Source organism: Acipenser ruthenus, chromosome 8, assembly GCF_902713425.1.
Source record: "Acipenser ruthenus chromosome 8, fAciRut3.2 maternal haplotype, whole genome shotgun sequence".
NCBI classification, from domain to species: Eukaryota; Metazoa; Chordata; class Actinopteri; order Acipenseriformes; family Acipenseridae; genus Acipenser; species Acipenser ruthenus.
Window position 1 is genome coordinate 40030614 of NC_081196.1, and position 18942 is coordinate 40049555.

The following is an 18942-nucleotide window of genomic DNA, read 5'->3' on the forward strand; positions in this document are numbered from 1 at the left end:
GTGTATTGCAAAACAGAGCGGGGAAACTTATTTTGAATGGTCCAGGCAGGTCAAGTCGCAATTAGACGCAAATTGACGCGATTAGATGAAATGAGCTGGACATGGAGAGAAGGAAAGAGAGACAGCTGGACAGAATGCCTGAGAGAGAGCTGGACAGGAAGACAGACATAGAGATGGAAAGGGAGACAGAGATAGAAGTGGAAAGGGAGACAGAGAGAGAGCTGGACAGGGAGCCTGAGTGTACTGGGAGTACCGCCACTTTTTTTTTCCCATTTCAAGCACTGACCCAAATAGAGTGAAATTGGGTACTGTTTTATCATACAGTATTTTATCAAACTGCCAGAACTGCATTCTACAGAAGATGTATGGAAAATATAAAATAATAAATAACTTTAGTGCAGCCTTTGCATTGAGAGGTGGCAAATTTAATTTGAGAGTCGGGCCTGGCTTGACACAACCTTGTCTGTCATCCCAACAGTGACACAGATTCAGTTTTGGTAAGACTAAAAAAAGATGGCATGGGGCTAGAGTTATCTGCTTTCAAAGCATTTGCACTGGAGAGGAGGAAGTGTAAATGTCTAGTTAGCATTCAACTCAGCACACGATTGGAAAAGCAGCTAACACAGTTTGCACCATTATTTCTGTAAGAAAATACACCATCACTAATCAAGAAAAAATGCAGCATGTACCAGCTCCACTCCTGCCTGCATCGAAGTACCTTGTGAAAACACTAAAGATTCCTTTGACAAAGGATAGTGCATATATTTGAACAGAAACAAACAGCCTACTGATTTGCGAAAACTGCATCAACGCTGTGGATATCTGTGTTTCTAAAGGGCAACATTTGGGTTAAAAAACACAATATTGTTTTACCTCAGAATGAGCTGGTTCTTTCTGTTGACTTGATGGCACCAATTCAGAATAAGAACCCAAGAATGCACCATCACGCTTTGACTTGGGAGACACTAAAATAAGTAAAAATGATAATTACTGGTCATTATAATCCTTTATTATTGTTATTATTATTATTATTATTATTATTATTATTATTATTATTAATAATAATAATAATAATAATAATAATAATAATAATAATAATAATAATAATAATAATAATAATGTAGGTTATATGTATAAAGAATACGTATTTGGGCATGATTCAAAGTAATTTTTATAATTGTTGTGCCTCACTGCTTGTGTAACACAGTAACGTTTTTTATTATTTTGCATTTGAATGTGGCCAGTATTTACACAGGTCCAGTACAACTGCTTCCTAACTGATTAAAAAGATCTAAAAGGTTTTGGGTGTCTCTATGAAAATGCTTCATTCTGCTACCTCTTATCTTGCTGATTTTATCTTGCTGATTGATGTTATCTTGCTGATTGAGCCCTTCTGTGAGACAAACAGTGCCCATGTTAATCCGTGCAATGACCTTGCTGTTACAATGACCTTGCTGTTGCAATACAGGACAAAGAGCTCTATACACGAATTTACTGTACCATGCACATGCATAATTTAATTACCTGCATCTATTTGCAGAAAACCAGGCTGCAGTGTCTGGGGCAGTTTTTCTGGTAAAGAGTATCCGTTTTTACGGGCAACAATGAGGTGGAAGGCAGTGCAGAACTCGGGCAATGTCAGGGCTCCATCGCAGTCAACATCGCTGAGTTCCCTACCAACACAGAAGAGTGGCCATCTTGACATGGAATGGACTGAAATAAACACAACTGCTGCCTTGGGGTGTTTCACCAGTTTGCATTTTACTGATTTATAATGCAGTTAAAACTTGACATAACCTGTCTAAGTTCAAAATAATGGGCATACTTACACATGTATACACCCGTTCTATGACAATCTATTAAGAGTAAGGTCTACATCGGTTCTCACTGCAGTTGACAATGCTGCTATTGCACTGCTATCTTGTCACTTACAGCAGGTGTGTGTCCAATCAACACAATGAACAGAACTGGTCTGTATGTTTTTGTCATCAAATAAGTTCTCATTTGTGAATCCATCTTACAATACTGGAGTCATACTTCATTATAATAGTGTATCCATCCTCCCCTCCATTTTTTGCAAGCATGTCGAAGCAGGGTAGTGTACAGTGTAACAATGAATGTCTAAAATGTGCATTTTTAAAACAAACACATGCAGCAGCAAATGTTTTTTTTAAAACATATTTAATACTGCAGTCAGTAACATTCTTGATCCCTAAGACATTAACAAGATGAAATGACACGCTTCCTGGAGATAAGGCATGCAAACTGAGAACTTTCTTTTACCCAGTGTTGTACCAGACATCAGATACCAGAGTGCTGTAAAACATTAAAATACATGTTTGCTATGACATCTGTTTCTTTGAAAAGCCACATTTGAGACCTATTTAGCCAATGGAAGTGCAGGACAAATACGTTTAATGGAATTATTTTGTTAGCTACAACAACTTTAATAATCTATTTGCTTTCGTTTTTAGTGGATCCATATCATGATTGCATCACACAGAGATAGGAACTATTAAGAAATCACGTGTGAAACAGCTACTCAGGTTTTGCCAACTTCTTTTTTTATAAATGTATTGTCCCCAATTATTTTACCTCAATTTAGAATGTCCAATTAAGTTCCTTCACCTCAGCAATCCCAACAAGAGCTCACCAGAACCAAAGGTCAGTGGTTGTTCTCCGATCCCACGACCAGTCCCATTTCCTTTCTTACACCCAGGAGCATTACAGCGGGTCCACATAGTGAAGTGAGGAGAAACAGTCCCTAAAGATTTTGCCTCCCTAACCTGTGGGTGTGACAGAGCCAATGTGATGCTCCCTCTGGTGTCTCTGAACATTCAAAGACCCCCCCACCCTCACCCACCCATCCAGCTTGCTTACTACTTGTGTTGCTTGAATTATGAACACTGCTATATAAGCTGTAATACCACAGCCACTTTTGCAGGGCACAACCTTGTTTTTCACAGATATTTAGTTTTGCTTTGTTTTTAGAATGCGCCCTTCCACGAAAACTACTGACTGGATACAAAGTCTCACGAGAAAGCCTCTTTAATTCTTGTTTAAGCCACTTAATACATGTTCCTGCTGTCAACCAGAGCTCTGTTCCGGCCCCAAATTCCTTGGGGGCTGGGAAGCATCCATTGTAATATGTTTGTATATTATCAAAGTGGTAAGCTTAGTATAAGCACAACACTCTGCTATTTTAAAGCTATCCCAGCTCCCAGCAGAACTGTTGTGCAATTAGAAAAAATGAGAAATATTTTGATCCTGCAGAAAATCTGAAACAATCTGGCTGGCCTGCTGATTTTGATTTGGTAAGAGTGGGAAATTACTAGGATTACTTCCAAGACAGGTACCTACAAAGCAGGGGACTGTCTAGTCTGGTGATGTGGGAGACCCCCTGTACTGTACCTAGTGTCACTCTGGATTGGATCACTGTGTTTACACTTTGTGAAATAGGGGTTTGGGGCCCAGTATTAAACAAAAGCGGGAACATTACTCTCTTAATAGGTTTTGTCAAAGTGGAATCACAAAGCATGTATTTATTTTAGTAAGTAATTATTATGTATTATAATATTTTGTATTATGTATTATACTTACCATATATGGGAGAGTTCAGGTATTGAAAGCTTAGATTTTGTAAAGAAATTCTTAGCAACAGAACCTATGAAAATAAAAAAACACAACAGTGTAAGTACAGATTTTCTTGGATATTACCTAGAACGTGTCAGGTGTACAGTGCAGTATCTAGAGGCTGATGGGACTAGTTCTGACATCTAGAATTCTATGTAAAGCGACCTCTGCTTGCACCAAAGATTTAATTTAAAAATAAATTGTTAGGGGGAAAAAATGATGTGTGACTTTGTAGCTTTAAAGTAATACAAAAATCAATGGGTTTCTACAATTGCGAAGAAAAATTTGCTTGCTTATTTTATAGAGCTCTACTGGGGTGGACTCAGCAGAGCACACTACTGTCATCTTCTGTTAATCAGAAGTTTGTTTAAGTGCTAACTACAAAGTGCATTGGGAGTTTACTGTTTAGGATAAAGATGTAATTTACACAGAGAGCGGTGAGTGTATGGAATGGGTAATGGCACCATGTTATTGATGCTGAATTATTAAAATCCTAGAAGAAAAGATTAGACAAGGTTCTGGGATCAATCAGCTACTAGGAACTGGACAAGCAGTGATGGGCCAAATTGCATCCTCTCGTTTGTAACTTTTCTTATGTTCTTATGCTCTTAAAATACAGGTCCCTAACAAGGGAAAGCCCACAGTATGTGATACATAATAGCTATAACTGGAGTATTCATCTAGCTAAAACTTTTACCTCCTCAATGCGCCCTTTAGATATTGCTTAAGTACAAGTGCAGTGCTCATTCGGAGCAGGGTAACAGAAATGCTCCCAAAGCAGTTCCTCCCATTTCAGTCTCTGTGTGCTCAATCAGTCACAGCTGAGCGTAATTAAACATACCCAGGTGGCCACAGTTTCAGGTGTAAATTAGGCTAACAGGTTTTTAAGACTGAAAAGATTTTCAGTTACACTAGAAGAATGCTAGCTGTTATTCTGATGTACTGTACAAAAGGATGATGACACACCACTGAGACAAGACACAACTACAGTATAACACCAAGGGGTCAATGTTAATGATCTACACATACATCTATTAACCAGAATTTTCACTCCACTGCATTTTTATTGTATGTAATAATAATAATAATAATAATAATAATAATAATAATAATCTGTCAATCTTCACCCCTGCGGAAAACCCTAGCAAGATTAATATAGACCCATGTAAAAATACAACAGCACTGTCCAAAAACACAATAGATTCCTATTCTATACTATGTATTACTCTATACTATAGGATACTATTTTTGCATCCCACTATACCATTTTATTCTATGTGCATTTAAAGGGCGCTGCATTTTGCCACGGTTTAGATAATTAAAATAGAACCTCCTTCCCCCAAAATAACTAAACTATCCTCATTGGCAGCCCCTCCACATTGGTTTAGTATTTTGCTTCTACCTGAAATGAGTAAGCTGAGGTCTGGCTGCAGAGATTTGAACTGCATGGTGTAGTACTCCTGCTGTTCTTCAGTAATCCTCCAGGGGTCATCGTGGTAGTCAGCACTGCCCTCCTCTGCGCTTCTCTCCACTGAAAGAGCCTGTGGAGGCAAGCAGGCGCTGATCAAGACAGTGTCACTGTTCATTAACACATCCCATTCGCACACAGACAGGCAGCTGAAAGGAACAGTTCCAGACAGGATATTCAAAGCCGCCTAGAGAAATATGCTGTAATGATCATTTATGATAATTATATGTAGTGCATATGGGCATTGAAAAAAAAAAAAAGTCTGAAATGATATCAGTAATCAAGCAACTGCAGCAACGTGGGGTGTTATTTACCACAGTACTCAGCAGGTCTTTCACAGCGTTCCTCTAGTGTGGTGTTGCAATTACACTCAGACAACAGAAATAAGGTCTAAACAGAGCGGGACCTGTATGTTTATTAGTTTTACTGTGTCCTGTCAAAGGGACACGGAGTCACCAATTTTTTAAACCAAAAATTACAAAACAAAATAAAACTCTATCTCCTTTTTTTGGAGAACTTACTAATACAACAGCCATTTACCCTAACTGTCACCCAGGCAGCTAAACTGCTTGCTGGTTTTCAAAACAAACTCAAACCGATACACACAACCTACAGTAGTTGTCGTTATTACCTTTATTTAATTTTCCTCCAGTCCAGTCAATCTGCTCAGGTTTCCTTCTACCTGGCTGACTAACTTTGTAATTTACTGGTCCTACTTGTTCCATAACCTCATACGGCCCATGCCACTTAGCCAGGAACTTACTATCTACTGTGGGTACCAGAACCAACACATGATCCCCTGGTTGAAAAAATCTAGTTTTTGCATTTTTGTTGTATGTGTTTCTCTGGGTTTCCTGGGCCTCCCTCATGTGTTGTTTAACAATGGGCATGACCGCCAAGATCCGATCCTTGTATCCAAACACAAGAGAAAGTGAACAATGGAACTGGCTTCATGAGCATGGTACCATTGGAATTTGAATTTCACACACAACCAAGATTTTTCTGATAGCCTGTACAACAGGTTTCCAGAATGGTCAAAGGCGGGTCTGGAATGGTTAATAGCTGGGAGGTTTAAATAAAACACAAAGACACACACGCACACATATACTGAGAACAATAACGGCTGTTTAAGAAAGGTTATGAAAATGAAGATAAAAAAGAGATTTGATTATGAAACACAGCACACGTACAGATACATATGAACATGTTGATAAACAAAATAGACAAGGAGGCAGCTCTGTATGGTATTCATGGGCGAAAAACAAACCTTCCTCCTGTGGCACAGAATAGTCCATTACATTAACCTACAGTCAAAGAATATAGCTGTGTCTAAGGAAGTCAAAGTCAATAACTCAAAGCGGTTGGCCTGAATACCCCTTTCACACAGCACAAAATTGCGCAATGCCGGTATAATACCGTCATAACCCTTTCACACAGCCAAAGGGATCATGTGAGTACAACTTTCAAACCCGTCAGTCAACAGATTGTTTTCATGGCAACGGAAACCGAAAAAAATCAGAAAACAAAATGCAAAACAAACAAAAGATGTAAATTTGTCTGCATTGTGTTTGCTTTTAATTTACAGTTATATTATACAATGTAACAACATGTTAAGTGTCAAATTGCAGGAGCTTCAGGCACAATGAAGGCAATACAATTACTGCAAAGAAGGCAATACAATATATTTAAAAAAAAGAGAGAGTCCAGCTCTTCAGGCAAAAGCAGAGAGCGAAAATACGATGGATGCTGGTATTTGCTATGTATAAAGGATGCTCGTGTGAACGCTGGACTTGGGTAATGGAACGCCAACATGGTGCTATATATTGGAACCAAACACTCCCAAGATCTTTGTATAGTAAGTGGAAAAAACATTTCCACATGGGAAGAGAAACATTTTACCTGGCTGAACAACACGTCCGGTATACAGTCACGTGGGATGTTGAGTTTCAATCCACACCCACTATAGCGCTTCAGTACCGGCATAGCATTTCACACAGGCATTTAAGACGGTTCATTTTATGCCGTCTCTGGTTCAGAGACGGCATAAAATATGACGGCTCTGTGACAGTATAGGCAATTCACACAGACCAAAATGCAGCATCAGTGTCGGTTCTGAGCCCTCGTAACTCATCTGTGTGAAAGGGGTAAATAAAAATGTGTCATGACCCCATAGGCTGTATAAGGTTAGAGGTCAGGCACCAGCAATTTTATCCTTATATAAAAAATGATACACTGACTAGGGAAAAAAAAACAGAATCCTTTAGTCCACAATGTATGTGTCTATCTTTCTGGACAGCGTACCCCTTCCTCTTGCCTGTAGTAATGTTTAAAGTGTGGTGACGGCAGATTTACTAACATTAATACTAACTATTAACACTTCCAGGGTGCTTAATTACCTGTAAACCATTATATGCCATGACCAATTCCTCTCCAACAAGTGAATTAAGAGTAATTTATTTTGACAATATCTTTAAAATCAAGACTGGCAGAGTGTGTAATGTGCTAATCTTTCACCACTCTGCTCGAGACCAGACTGAGGCCTGATTTAAATAAAAGTTTATGGCACCACATTAGCTATACTGCCATAATTTTTATTTAACCCAGGCCTGAAAATATTCAGAACTGACTCCTTTTTACGGAGTCTCAAGAAGAGTGGGCATGAATGGGAAGGACAGACAGACTGGACTGATCCCCAGGATGGTCCTTCCAGACATACATGGCTTATATTTCTCAAATTAAGCAAATGAAACATAGCACAACAGTTTTTAAAACGTGTTTACCTGCGTGACTGAGGAATGCGTGAGTGAAGATTTGGATCCATAGTTACTAGGCGATGATACTTGCTGCTGGAGCAGAGGCCGACTCGGGTGTTTACTTTCATAGGAAGCTGTAGGAGGCAAACACAGGAAGAGGGAATGGTAACAAATGGAGGACAACTGCCTGAAATGCTACATTTTTAATATGTAGGCTACGGCTGAAGTTCTTAATCATAAAAAACTAAACTTTATAAAACTATTCAGTTTAAAGATACAGTTTGTGTTTGAAACACAGGGCTCTATACTCATGCCGTTCTCCACAAATAAGTAGTAAGCATTTTGATGTCTGGACATTTATGTATTTACTGTCTGTCCTAAAATAAATAATGTATAATATACATAAACATAAAGATTATATACATTATATTTACACATGTATTCATTTAATTCAGACGGAGGTATTTTTTTAACATGTTGGGTCTCATTTTGTATTGCTGTTAAAAAGAGTTTTCTTGTTTTCTTTACTGTAGCTCTATTTGTTTCCATTATCTTTAAGGAAACTTTTCATTTCGGCAATATCTACTGTTTTAAACCGTTCATTTTCATTAGGTTGATCTCTGTTTGTGTTAATGAAATACAGTCAGGTCTACCTGTTGATAGCACACCCCTAGCTGTGAGCATGATCATTTTTATCTTCTGACATTTAACTAAGAGTTCATTCCAAAATGTAAAATGAAACCATAAAATACAGATGTTTCAAATGGCACAAAAACTGTAATTGAGAGCATGTTGCAGTGGGTATAATGACTTTAGTTCCCCTTCTACTACATAAAGCATAGGTAAGCTGGAATGGTAAAAGGTAAGGCTGCAGTAATGAGGAGCATGCTGAAGTGTACTACTCAAAGGGCCGGACCAAATCAAAGTTAGCACTTAGCGAACGAGGACGAAAAAAGCATTTGCGGTAATAAAACACAAGAAAAATTCCAAGCGAAATCTCGCGGAACCAAAAGGAGGTTAAATGTCTAAGAGACACAAATGGCAAAATCATAGACAAAGAAAAAAAAAGCAAATATATTAAATGATTACTTTTCACAGGTTTTTACAAAGGAGGACACGGACAACATGCCCCACATGTCGACCTGTTCCTATCCAGTTTTAAATAACTTTAGCATAACAGAGGCAGAAGTGTTAAAGGGACTTGGAGCTCTTAAAATAAACAAATCCCCAGGGCCGGATGAGATCATCCCAGTAGTACTCAAAGAAATGAAAGAAGTTATTTACAAACCGCTAACCAAGATAGTACAACAGTCTCTTGACACAGGGGTTGTACCGACAGACTGGAAAATTGCAAACGTAATACCGATCCACAAAAAGGGAGACAAAACTGAACCAGGTAACTACAGACCAATAAGCCATGACTTCTATTATATGTAAACTTATGGAAACTATAATAAGATCCAAAACATTGGGATCTTATTGTCGTAGAGTGGCTGGTAAATACTCCCTCCTGCCCTCCAAAGAGGAAGTTCATGACCCCAAAGGCACCAATTTGAATAAAATGAACATTTAATTTTTAATTTGTAGTGCCCCAGCTACAGAAACCAAAGATACACCACTGGTCAAAGCCAGGGTTGAATGGCAAGCGTTTTCTCATTAGATTTTTATTGCTGGGAACTCTGATAACTGGAACCCAGAGAAAAAATGCAGCTTCTAGTCTGTGCATCCATGAAGATTGTCTGCACTACATTGCATTCAGCAGCACACCCAGCTTATTTTATCATAATCTCTATAACTCTCTTCTGCAAGGAAACCCTGAGGCACAGCATAATAAAAATGGTTTCACAAAACTGTTCTGTGTGTGCCGGTGTCATCCGACACACACTAGGATATTACTATGGCACTATCAATAAGGCTTATGGGTGAGACAGGAAGGCTTAATCTAAGTTTCTTGAAAGAAGATGTTACCGTATGCCTAGTTTTCACAGCTATCAGAAGTGAATATTAGTTTGCTGGAGAAATTTGGCAAACATTTTGGATAGGTATTTACATTATTAAATAATCATTTATTTAAATTACTACATTTCACTGCCAACCCTCTCATGACTGTAGACTGTGCTGTAAAGGTGGTCAGTGCAACCATGGCAACGGGGCAGAGCAACACTCAACTCAACACAGAAGGTTACCAGGGGACTGCTACGATAACAGAGGTTCATCAAATTGAATGCTGTAACCTATGCAGTAGGAGCTTTTTTCAATGTCAAAAGGCTAATATCCCAATTTTACATTACAATATAATTCCTTGGTGTTTTTATTTTTACATTTCATTACATATAGTTCATCCTTCTGTATACTTTTGTTTTTGTTATACTTCTGACATTTTCAACACTGGCCAATATAAGGTACCTATTTGTACCTCCGTATGAAACACTACTGTATATCACATTGAGAGGTTATTAGAGAATCGATTTCTCTCATGTCCATAGTGTTGGCAGAGGAGATTATTTATAGATGCCTTCAGTTTGTATACTATCAGTTTCGTTCTGCTTTACACACAATAATGGATTTTCAAGCAGCTGACAAGCCTGGATAGAGAATGTTGTTATTATTTGATTTACGTGCAGTTTTTCTAGGAATATGTGCACATGCTTTATTACAGTACCAGTATCGTATTGTGTGTATTTTAAGATTGTCAAAGTCTCCGATATGGCTGAACCGTACTCAATAAAGTGTGCTCCTACAACATATAATTAATTACACTCACTTAATAACACCCTCCCTCTCTTCTGTTTCTTTGAGCCAGGGATATAACTCTATATAAGAACAACAGCACAGACTGTTTTTGCTCAATGTCCTCTAGCAAGTATTATGATACCCCGGTAGACATTAAAATTGAATTAGTACACCACCTTGCAAAATGCAGGTCATTCACACATTACACCCCAGGGGAATAATCCAAGGGGGCGTGGCTCTCGAAGTTGAAAAGGTCTCCGTCATTAATATGGGGTTAAAACATCATATTGAGATGGCAGGGAAACGGTTCGTTTTTACTGAACTACACCTGCAATGAAAGTGCACAGCCAGGATGCGAACCTGTTTCCCTGACTGTGTGACACATCCTGCATATCATGTGGTTGTGCCTTTACCAGGTGAGCCAGTCAGGGACCCCGACATTTAGCGTTTTAACACAATTGGAGAATTTAAAACTTAGCCAGGAAAGTCTGGATAAAGACTGTCATTTGAAAGGAAATACTGACAGGTTAACCAAGTTCCAAAATCTCATAGGAATCTAAAATGGAAGGAGGGCAAGACCTTGAAAATGTATATTAAAAAAAAAAATCTGATAAGGAGCATGCGGCCCAAAATACATTTCATTTCCTACAGTTAATTTAGGTTCCTGCCACAGGTGACTGAATACTAGTAGCCCAAAGGCTAGTGAGACAGTTTTAATTAACAAGACATGCAGAGGATGTGCAACCCTGTGGTGCTGCACAATCCAATCTTTAACCACACCAGAGGAACGCTAACATTGTAGGATTAGGCCAACCCGGTTTTTCTAACATGGAAGTCAGGGCACAGTATCCAAGCTGTTTTATTTGACTCTTTCAGTCTTGTCTAGGGAACATCTGTTTAGTTAAATACAATGTAAAAAAGAGCAAGAATGCAAGGCAGAAGCGAGCACACTACTTGATTAAGGTCCATGACCAGAATGTGCAATAAGGGAAGACACCCTAGATGAAGTCATTAACAGTGTCCCGTGGATGCTAATAGGAGAGGGAAGATGGACAGAAATGCACTTTTTACTACTCTGAGTGGCATGGGATCTTGTCCACTAACACGTCTCAGATGCAGCTGGGTGTCTGGTTTCCCTACCTGTCAGCTGTTCTGTGCTGTTCCATTGTTTCCTGTAAGAGTAGCTCAGAGCCTTGTCCTGGTAGTTTGAGCTTGAAGGAGAATTGGGAGGTGACCTTAGAGGTGATGGTGGAGGCGATCGGGGCGTCTGTTAAAAGAACATACAATTTAAATCAAATTACAAATTTAAACTGAATTAAAGTTGTACTTCTGATTGTTTTCAAATCTGTTTTCCTAGTCAGTACCATGATCGCTATAATGGTAGAACGTTTCACTGCACTGCACGGAAGGCAATGAATGTCCATGTATCCCTCTAGCTGCATATTTTGGCTGTCTGTAGTGAATGACAGTGTTATAGGATTTTTGTCCAACCACTGTATGTAATAGAAGAGAACTATGGAACAGCACTGTGTATGGTATGGGACCCAGCATTGCCTGTTAATAACATCATCTCTCATCCAGGGTTAGAGATTATACACTTCCATCAGCACTAACTGACTGACTAACGGACTCCCAGTTGTAAATGACTGTATTGTCTATAATGCAGGAGACTTAATGCCTCAGCCACATGAGCTGCAGCAGGCACTTTCTTACCTGTTTATCTCCTAAACTCTCTGTGCGTTTCAGGGAGTTCCTGTCCAGGCTGGGCCGGGCGATTCTCATTGGCGGCTTCCCGAGCTGATGCCCCTGGCTCTCCATGTTTTGGGAATGGTTTGGAGACCTCAGCACCTCAGCATCATTTTTCATTCCCACAAACCTGGGAAGTGGCATTTCTGGGAGAAGCAAACAAACATGTCAAAATAACAGTAGTGGAGTAGTGGTTAGGGCTCTGGACTCTTGACCGGAGGGTCGTGGGTTCAATCCCCAGTGGGGGACACTGCTGTTGTACCCTTGAGCAAGGTACTTTACCTAGATTGCTCCAGTAAAAACCCAACTGTGTAAATGGGTAATTGTATGTAAAAATAATGTGATATCTGTATAATGTGAAATAATGTATAATGTGATATCTTGTAACAATTGTAAGTCGCCCTGGATAAGGGCGTCTGCTAAGAAATGAATAATAATAATAATAATGTAATGAATTTAATATAATGTATAATGTGATATCTTGTAACAATTGTAAGTCGCCCTGGATAAGGGCGTCTGCTAAGAAATAAATAATAATAATAATAATAACAGTAATTATACATACTGTATGGGGAAACTTTAAGTTGAAATGAGCAGGCATGTTTATTACTGTATGTACTGAAACAGCCTCCAAAGTTGGAAAGAATTTTTGAATGTGCAGTATGTAAGATTCTGGAAACATCAGACACACATTCACGCTGTCTGTTATGATAGGCTGTTAGGTCTGAATGATGATTCCTGAAGTGACTTGGCTGGATAGACTCTTCACACAGGTCAAGTTGACTACACTCTCGGATTAAGCTGCTGCAATACATTACAACAGCAAGAAGCGCAAAACTGACGGAAAGCAGTTGCACATGTTGAACATTTCGCTTAGCTATTACAACTTTTATATGATTGACATAAATTACTTCACAGGGAAAAACACTTTTAAAAGCACACACTATTTCAGTACTGGTCACATTGAAATGCAGACTATGCAGGCATTTTAAAGAGATGAGAACAAGATGGAATACCTCAAATGAATGCATGAAAACTTGAATAAAAAAAATGCCAGTGCTCTTTTAAAGGCATACTTTATACCATCTACACTTGTCAGAATATTTAATTTCTTACCTCTCTGATATCTATGTATCTATGTTCCATACATTGAACATACCTCCTAACACAACTCCCAGCAGATCAGGTCGAGAGCCTGACAGAATCACCCAGGCGCCAGAGTGGACGCCTGCTGCTCACAAGATTAAGGGGCTTAATGCCAAAAGGACCATGACGCATGCAAGGGGAACTCAGGTTAGAGCGGATCAAGTACCACAGGAAAGAATAAACCAAACAGTTTAACTGATAGATTCCAAGACACAAGGGTTATTTGGGATCCATTAATTACCGGCACTTGTTTTTTGTTGTTGTTGTTGTTGTTGTTTGGTTTTTTTTTATAACTGGGGCCGTACTTATCTTGCAGATCTGAATGGCCGCCCTTGCATGCTTTTCCTCGTTAGTAATTAGTCCCTACACTGAAAGCTCCTGGTTCCATGCTCACAAGACCACAGCTTTAATACTTACCACTTTTAATGCTTTCAAGCCGTACTGGGAAGCCTGATTGTGCTGCAGCTAATAACTTCAGAGCTACATAAAACTGCCCAGTACCGAAGTATCCCAGGCGCTTTGCTCCACACAGCTCAGTGACCTGATGGGGAAACAAACAAAAAGCGAACAAGATAAGTCACACTGCAGACAATAGGTACTGTTAGTGATACTATATTTTATAATCAAAGGAGACCACTGGGGCCAGTATTTCCATTAACAAAATACAGGCCTTAATGTTTTGTACCCTTATAAAATATAAAACTGTACAATTTTGCAGAAAGAAAGAAATCTAGGGTATAATACTGTACATGGAAAATGAACACCTGTATTTTCTTAGCTGCAAATTTCAATCTCTGTGTTTAGCAATTAATACATGAAACTTTTTTTTTTTCAAATATAACCTTTTCTTTTTTTTTTGTACTAATGAGATATCACGAAGATGATATTTCCAGTGTGGTTCTAAAAGATTTAGGAAGCTCAAGCATCCTGCCCCCATAGAACTTCCAGATTCAAAAATACGATGTTAAGAATGACATCATTTCATTGACATCACTCAGTGACAATACAAGAAACGTTCGTGTTTTAGGAGTTGATTTATTCTTTGTAGAAAACCCAATCAGGTTTTACATCACTTCGTAATGTAGCACTGGTCGCTATTTTTTTTTTAATTAGCTTCACAATGAAATAGAAAGAAACCCAAAGAAGATGCAATTGTAGACTGCAGACTAAAGCTTGCAAATCACTCCCAAGTAAAGCCATTAACTCCAGTCCTTTTACTTGCACAATAGCATCTTGTTGTGCTACATGTTTAATAGTTACAAAACATGGCCGGAACAAATACTGATGACTAAAATACTACTTAGTTACTACTACCAGTAAAATGTATGTAAACTATATCATATACTTAAAATACTGATACATCTGAATGACCACTGAACTACTGCAAATAACAATTGATTGTTTTCTGACTATCAACCAACATTAATTAGTAAATGGACTTAAATACAAAGTACCATGCAGCTAATAAACCTGCTACATCTTCATTAAATCGTTGTCAAGGACTAGAATTCAATTGTGATTAAAAGTCAGATAAGTATGTGTACTTGTATGAGGGACCATACTGCAGGGCATTTGCTCAAGCCCCCTTGTGCTAATGAGTGCCCTGAGTGATAAAGAGAAAAAAAAGAGAAAAACTACAGTCTATATGGTCATTTATAAATTGTACAATCACAACTTACTGTACTATGCTGTTGTATAGGAATGCAAACTAAGGCAACACAACTTGAATTTGCACTCATCTTCAGCCATATACCCCAGTGTAAGCTACAGGTAGCGCCTGAGAAAATCGTACTTGTTGAAAAATGGTTCAGTGCTAATCGAACAGTTCCTCTTTCTTCTTCTCTCGTTTGTAGACGTTCTTCTTAATGAAACACTGCAGCCTTTCATAGCCTCCCTGTAGTTGTTTTGGGTTGTAAATGTAGTCCTAGATCTGACTGCATCTATATTAAAGTGGAACTACAGAGAAGACATCTATAGCACAAACAAAATCAAGGTTACACCTGAAGAACTGTGTAAGTGTATCAATCAAAGATCCAGGATGCATAGAGAAAGCAATCGTGACTGCCAAGGTCAGTAAGGTCTTACTCTTAGGTCTTGAAGAGGAATGTTACTTAAGTGATAACTCTGGGGTCTGTTAAGTGTAAAAGCAAATAAACATGGTATTGTTTACTGGAACATGTAGTTAACAGTAGAACTGGAGTGCAAATAAATTAATTTATCTTCAATAAAAATGAAAACATAAAAATGTAAAGCCATTATGACATTGTGTTCTGTAGGATATAGCTTGAAATTCCTATAGAAGTAAGTGGGGCAGTCGATTTCACTGTCCTATAATTGAGAATTTTGTATTATATAACAGTTTTTGTGACCCAAAAGTTCTTCTACTGCAGGATCAAACAGTAAAACCACACTGATTTATGCAGCACTGCATCCCACCTCATCAATGTTTCAGAAGGAGATTGCTGCTCAATACTCAAGCTTGCCGCACTGAAGAGAATCTGAAGAGGCCAGTATTGTATACCGTTACCATGCATTTACTGCTCGACAGTGCACTTGAGTAATGAGCTGTCTTCTGCCCTGTTACAGCCTGAGATTATTCCTCCTCATCTTTGAGAGCCTTTAGACTAAATTCCTTCATCTTCTTCTTCATCTTCTTCTTCTTCTTCTTCTTCTTCTTCTTCATCTTCTTCTTCTTCTTCATCTTCTTCTTCTTCTTCTTCTTCTTCTTCATCTTCTTCATCTTCTTCTTCATCTTCTTCTTCTTCTTCGTCTTCTTCTTCTTCTTCTTCTTCTTCTTCTTCATCTTCTTCTTCTTCTTCTTCTTCTTCATCTTCTTCTTCTTCTTCTTCTTCATCTTCATCTTCTTCTTCTTCATCTTCTTCTTCTTCTTCTTCTTCTTCTTCTTCTTCTTCTTCTTCTTCTTCTTCTTCTTCTTCTTCTTCATCTTCTTCTTCTTCTTCTTCGTCTTCTTCTTCTTCTTCTTCTTCTTCTTCTTCATCTTCTTCTTCTTCTTCTTCTTCTTCTTCTTCTTCGTCTTCTTCTTCTTCTTCTTCTTCTTCTTCTTCGTCTTCTTCTTCTTCTTCTTCTTCTTCTTCTTCTTCGTGCTGGTTATCGGTGTGAGAGGGTGTACTGATATAATGGGCCAGGGTTGGGCAAAATAGTCAAGGAAACTATTTAAACAGAAAATAGTGGTCCACAAATATATTTAAAATACAAACAAAAAATAGTCTGCCAGTAATGTATTTTGAATAGAAAATAATAAATACAATTTTGCAAATGGCATTTTTTAAACAGTCGACATCATGTACTGGTTGTGGTATACAATACACCAACCTTTTTTTCCATAATAATGAACTGAAAATGTCACTTCAGCCTCAGTAAACAAGCATGTCAGTAACATCCATCCTGTGCCACAGCTGTAAAGCCAAAATTAAAGCTGTTGTATCAGTATGATGAAAAAGTTGATGGCCTGACATATATTAACAGTATGTACATAATAGTATAGAATAAGAAATGTTTCATCTCAATTTGATAAGCGGGTCTCCAGATAGAGGCTATTAAAAATGCTAGTGTGTCTGTGATGGGGTACACCCGGCCCAATATTTATTTGCATTGTTTTTGTATGATTTTTGTATTATTATTATTATTATTATTATTATTATTATTTAAATGCGTTGTTTTGCGTTTGTTAAAGATGTGTTGTTATTGTTTGGCAGCGTGGTGGGGTTAAATCCCATCCCTTTGAACTCGTGTGGAATTTGGCTGTCTCCAAATTGATTAAGTGATTACTAATTTGGAGATGGCCATGTGTATAAAAGTGCATCAGCCACTCAGGAGAGTGGAGAGGGCTAATAGGAGTAAAAGTCTGTTTATTTGAGTTATTTAATAAATACATGCCCAGTGCTTCACCCACAATCCTGTGCCTCTATCTATACTTCCTGGTCTGTGATGTCACCATCCATGACAGTGACATACAGACCGATGTGTGAAGACAGCTAGACACCTCCATGTACCCAGAGTCTGATAAATAAATAATGTGAAAACCAAGTTTCGTGATTCTCCAGATATACACAACAATATAAATGTGACATACAGACGTTCGCAGGGATTTCATAACCCAGGTACTGCAGAGCACAATGGGGTAATCATTGCACTCTGATTGGCTGAGATGGTATACATAATGGTCAACTAATGTACAGCTGTATATAAATTATTTTATCATCCCACAATCCCTCTTGTCATCCTCAAATCTGTGACAGTGTAATTTGTTTAACTCTTTCTAGATTGCATATTTTCATTAACGTGTATTTACTGTTTAGGATTTTTTAACCTTTTCCCAAAGAATTTTCAGTAAAAAAAAAAAAAATTATATTGTTATGTTATCACAAAGGAATTATCAATGAAAATTGCATTATTTACAGCATGACCCACCTGCTATCTATAGCCATGATCAAATAAGTACTGCTATTGTTTGACCCAGCAATAGCAGTCATTTTTATCAAAGTAGGTCAGTTAATAACTAGTTATTTATCCCATACAGTATATAAATATAAATATATATATATATATATACACACACACACACATATATATACTTCAATTAAAGAAAACTTAGTTTTCCATTCTAAAAAATTATTTGAAATAGAAATAGTCTCTGAAAATTCTGTTTGAAATAAAACTAGAAAATACCATTTCTATTTGAACCCTTTCAGTCCTGAATTATTTTTGTCGAGCTGAAGAATAAACCTCTTTATTGAGTATACATGAGGACAGGACAAAATGTGTTTTTTTTTTAACATATATTTATACACTACCACAGACTTGGACCTAGGTGAGATTCCAACATTATTTCTGACGTTATAACATATGGAGCTAAAATGAGGCAGGACTTTGCGGTCCCGCTAGGGCTGAAAGGGTATTTTGTAAATAGGAAAATATTTTCCTGCCCTTCCCTGTAATAGGCCAGTGTTTTAAGGTTTGCGTCCAAGTGGCCGTTACCCAGTCCACAGTGAAGATCACAGGGAAAGTGCCCATCTTACTTCATTATTATTATTATTTATTTCTTAGCAGACGCCCTTATCCAGGGCGACTTACAATTGTTACAAGATATCACATTATACATTATTTCACATTATACAGATATCACATTATTTTTACATACAATTACCCATTTATACAATTGGGTTTTTACTGGAGCAATCTAGGTAAAGTACCTTGCTCAAGGGTACAGCAGCAGTGTCCCCCACCTGGCATTGAACCCACAACCCTCCGGTCAAGAGTCCAGAGCCCTAACCACTACTCCACACTGCTGCATTAGGGATCTATGTTATAATATACCGACTCAGTACAGAATCAGCACTGTACGGTATATCCTGCAACAAACCCAGCATCATAACGCCTTTAGTTAAACCTCAGCAAAGCTCAGCCTTCACACACTAAATGAAACTGACACGACCTGTACTT

General features: G+C 38.1%; 1 protein-coding gene across 4 annotated transcripts in view; it reads right to left on the minus strand.

The window, feature by feature from the left end:
• Nucleotides 1–18942, minus strand: part of LOC117406641 (ralBP1-associated Eps domain-containing protein 2-like) — a 66970-nt gene that overhangs the window by 29720 nt on the left and 18308 nt on the right. For 3 of the 4 annotated variants that reach the window (XM_059028958.1, XM_059028956.1, XM_034010821.3), the window contains exons 2-10: nt 13897–14020; nt 12301–12479; nt 11728–11854; nt 7882–7988; nt 5036–5174; nt 3601–3664; nt 2284–2316; nt 1525–1673; nt 874–965 (exon numbers count right to left, since the gene is read on the minus strand). In XM_059028958.1, coding sequence (XP_058884941.1) covers nt 874–965; nt 1525–1673; nt 2284–2316; nt 3601–3664; nt 5036–5174; nt 7882–7988; nt 11728–11854; nt 12301–12479; nt 13897–14020 — 1014 coding nt within the window. The remainder of the gene's footprint in view (nt 1–873; nt 966–1524; nt 1674–2283; nt 2317–3600; nt 3665–5035; nt 5175–7881; nt 7989–11727; nt 11855–12300; nt 12480–13896; nt 14021–18942) is intronic. The other variant, XM_059028957.1, reaches the window with a different exon arrangement.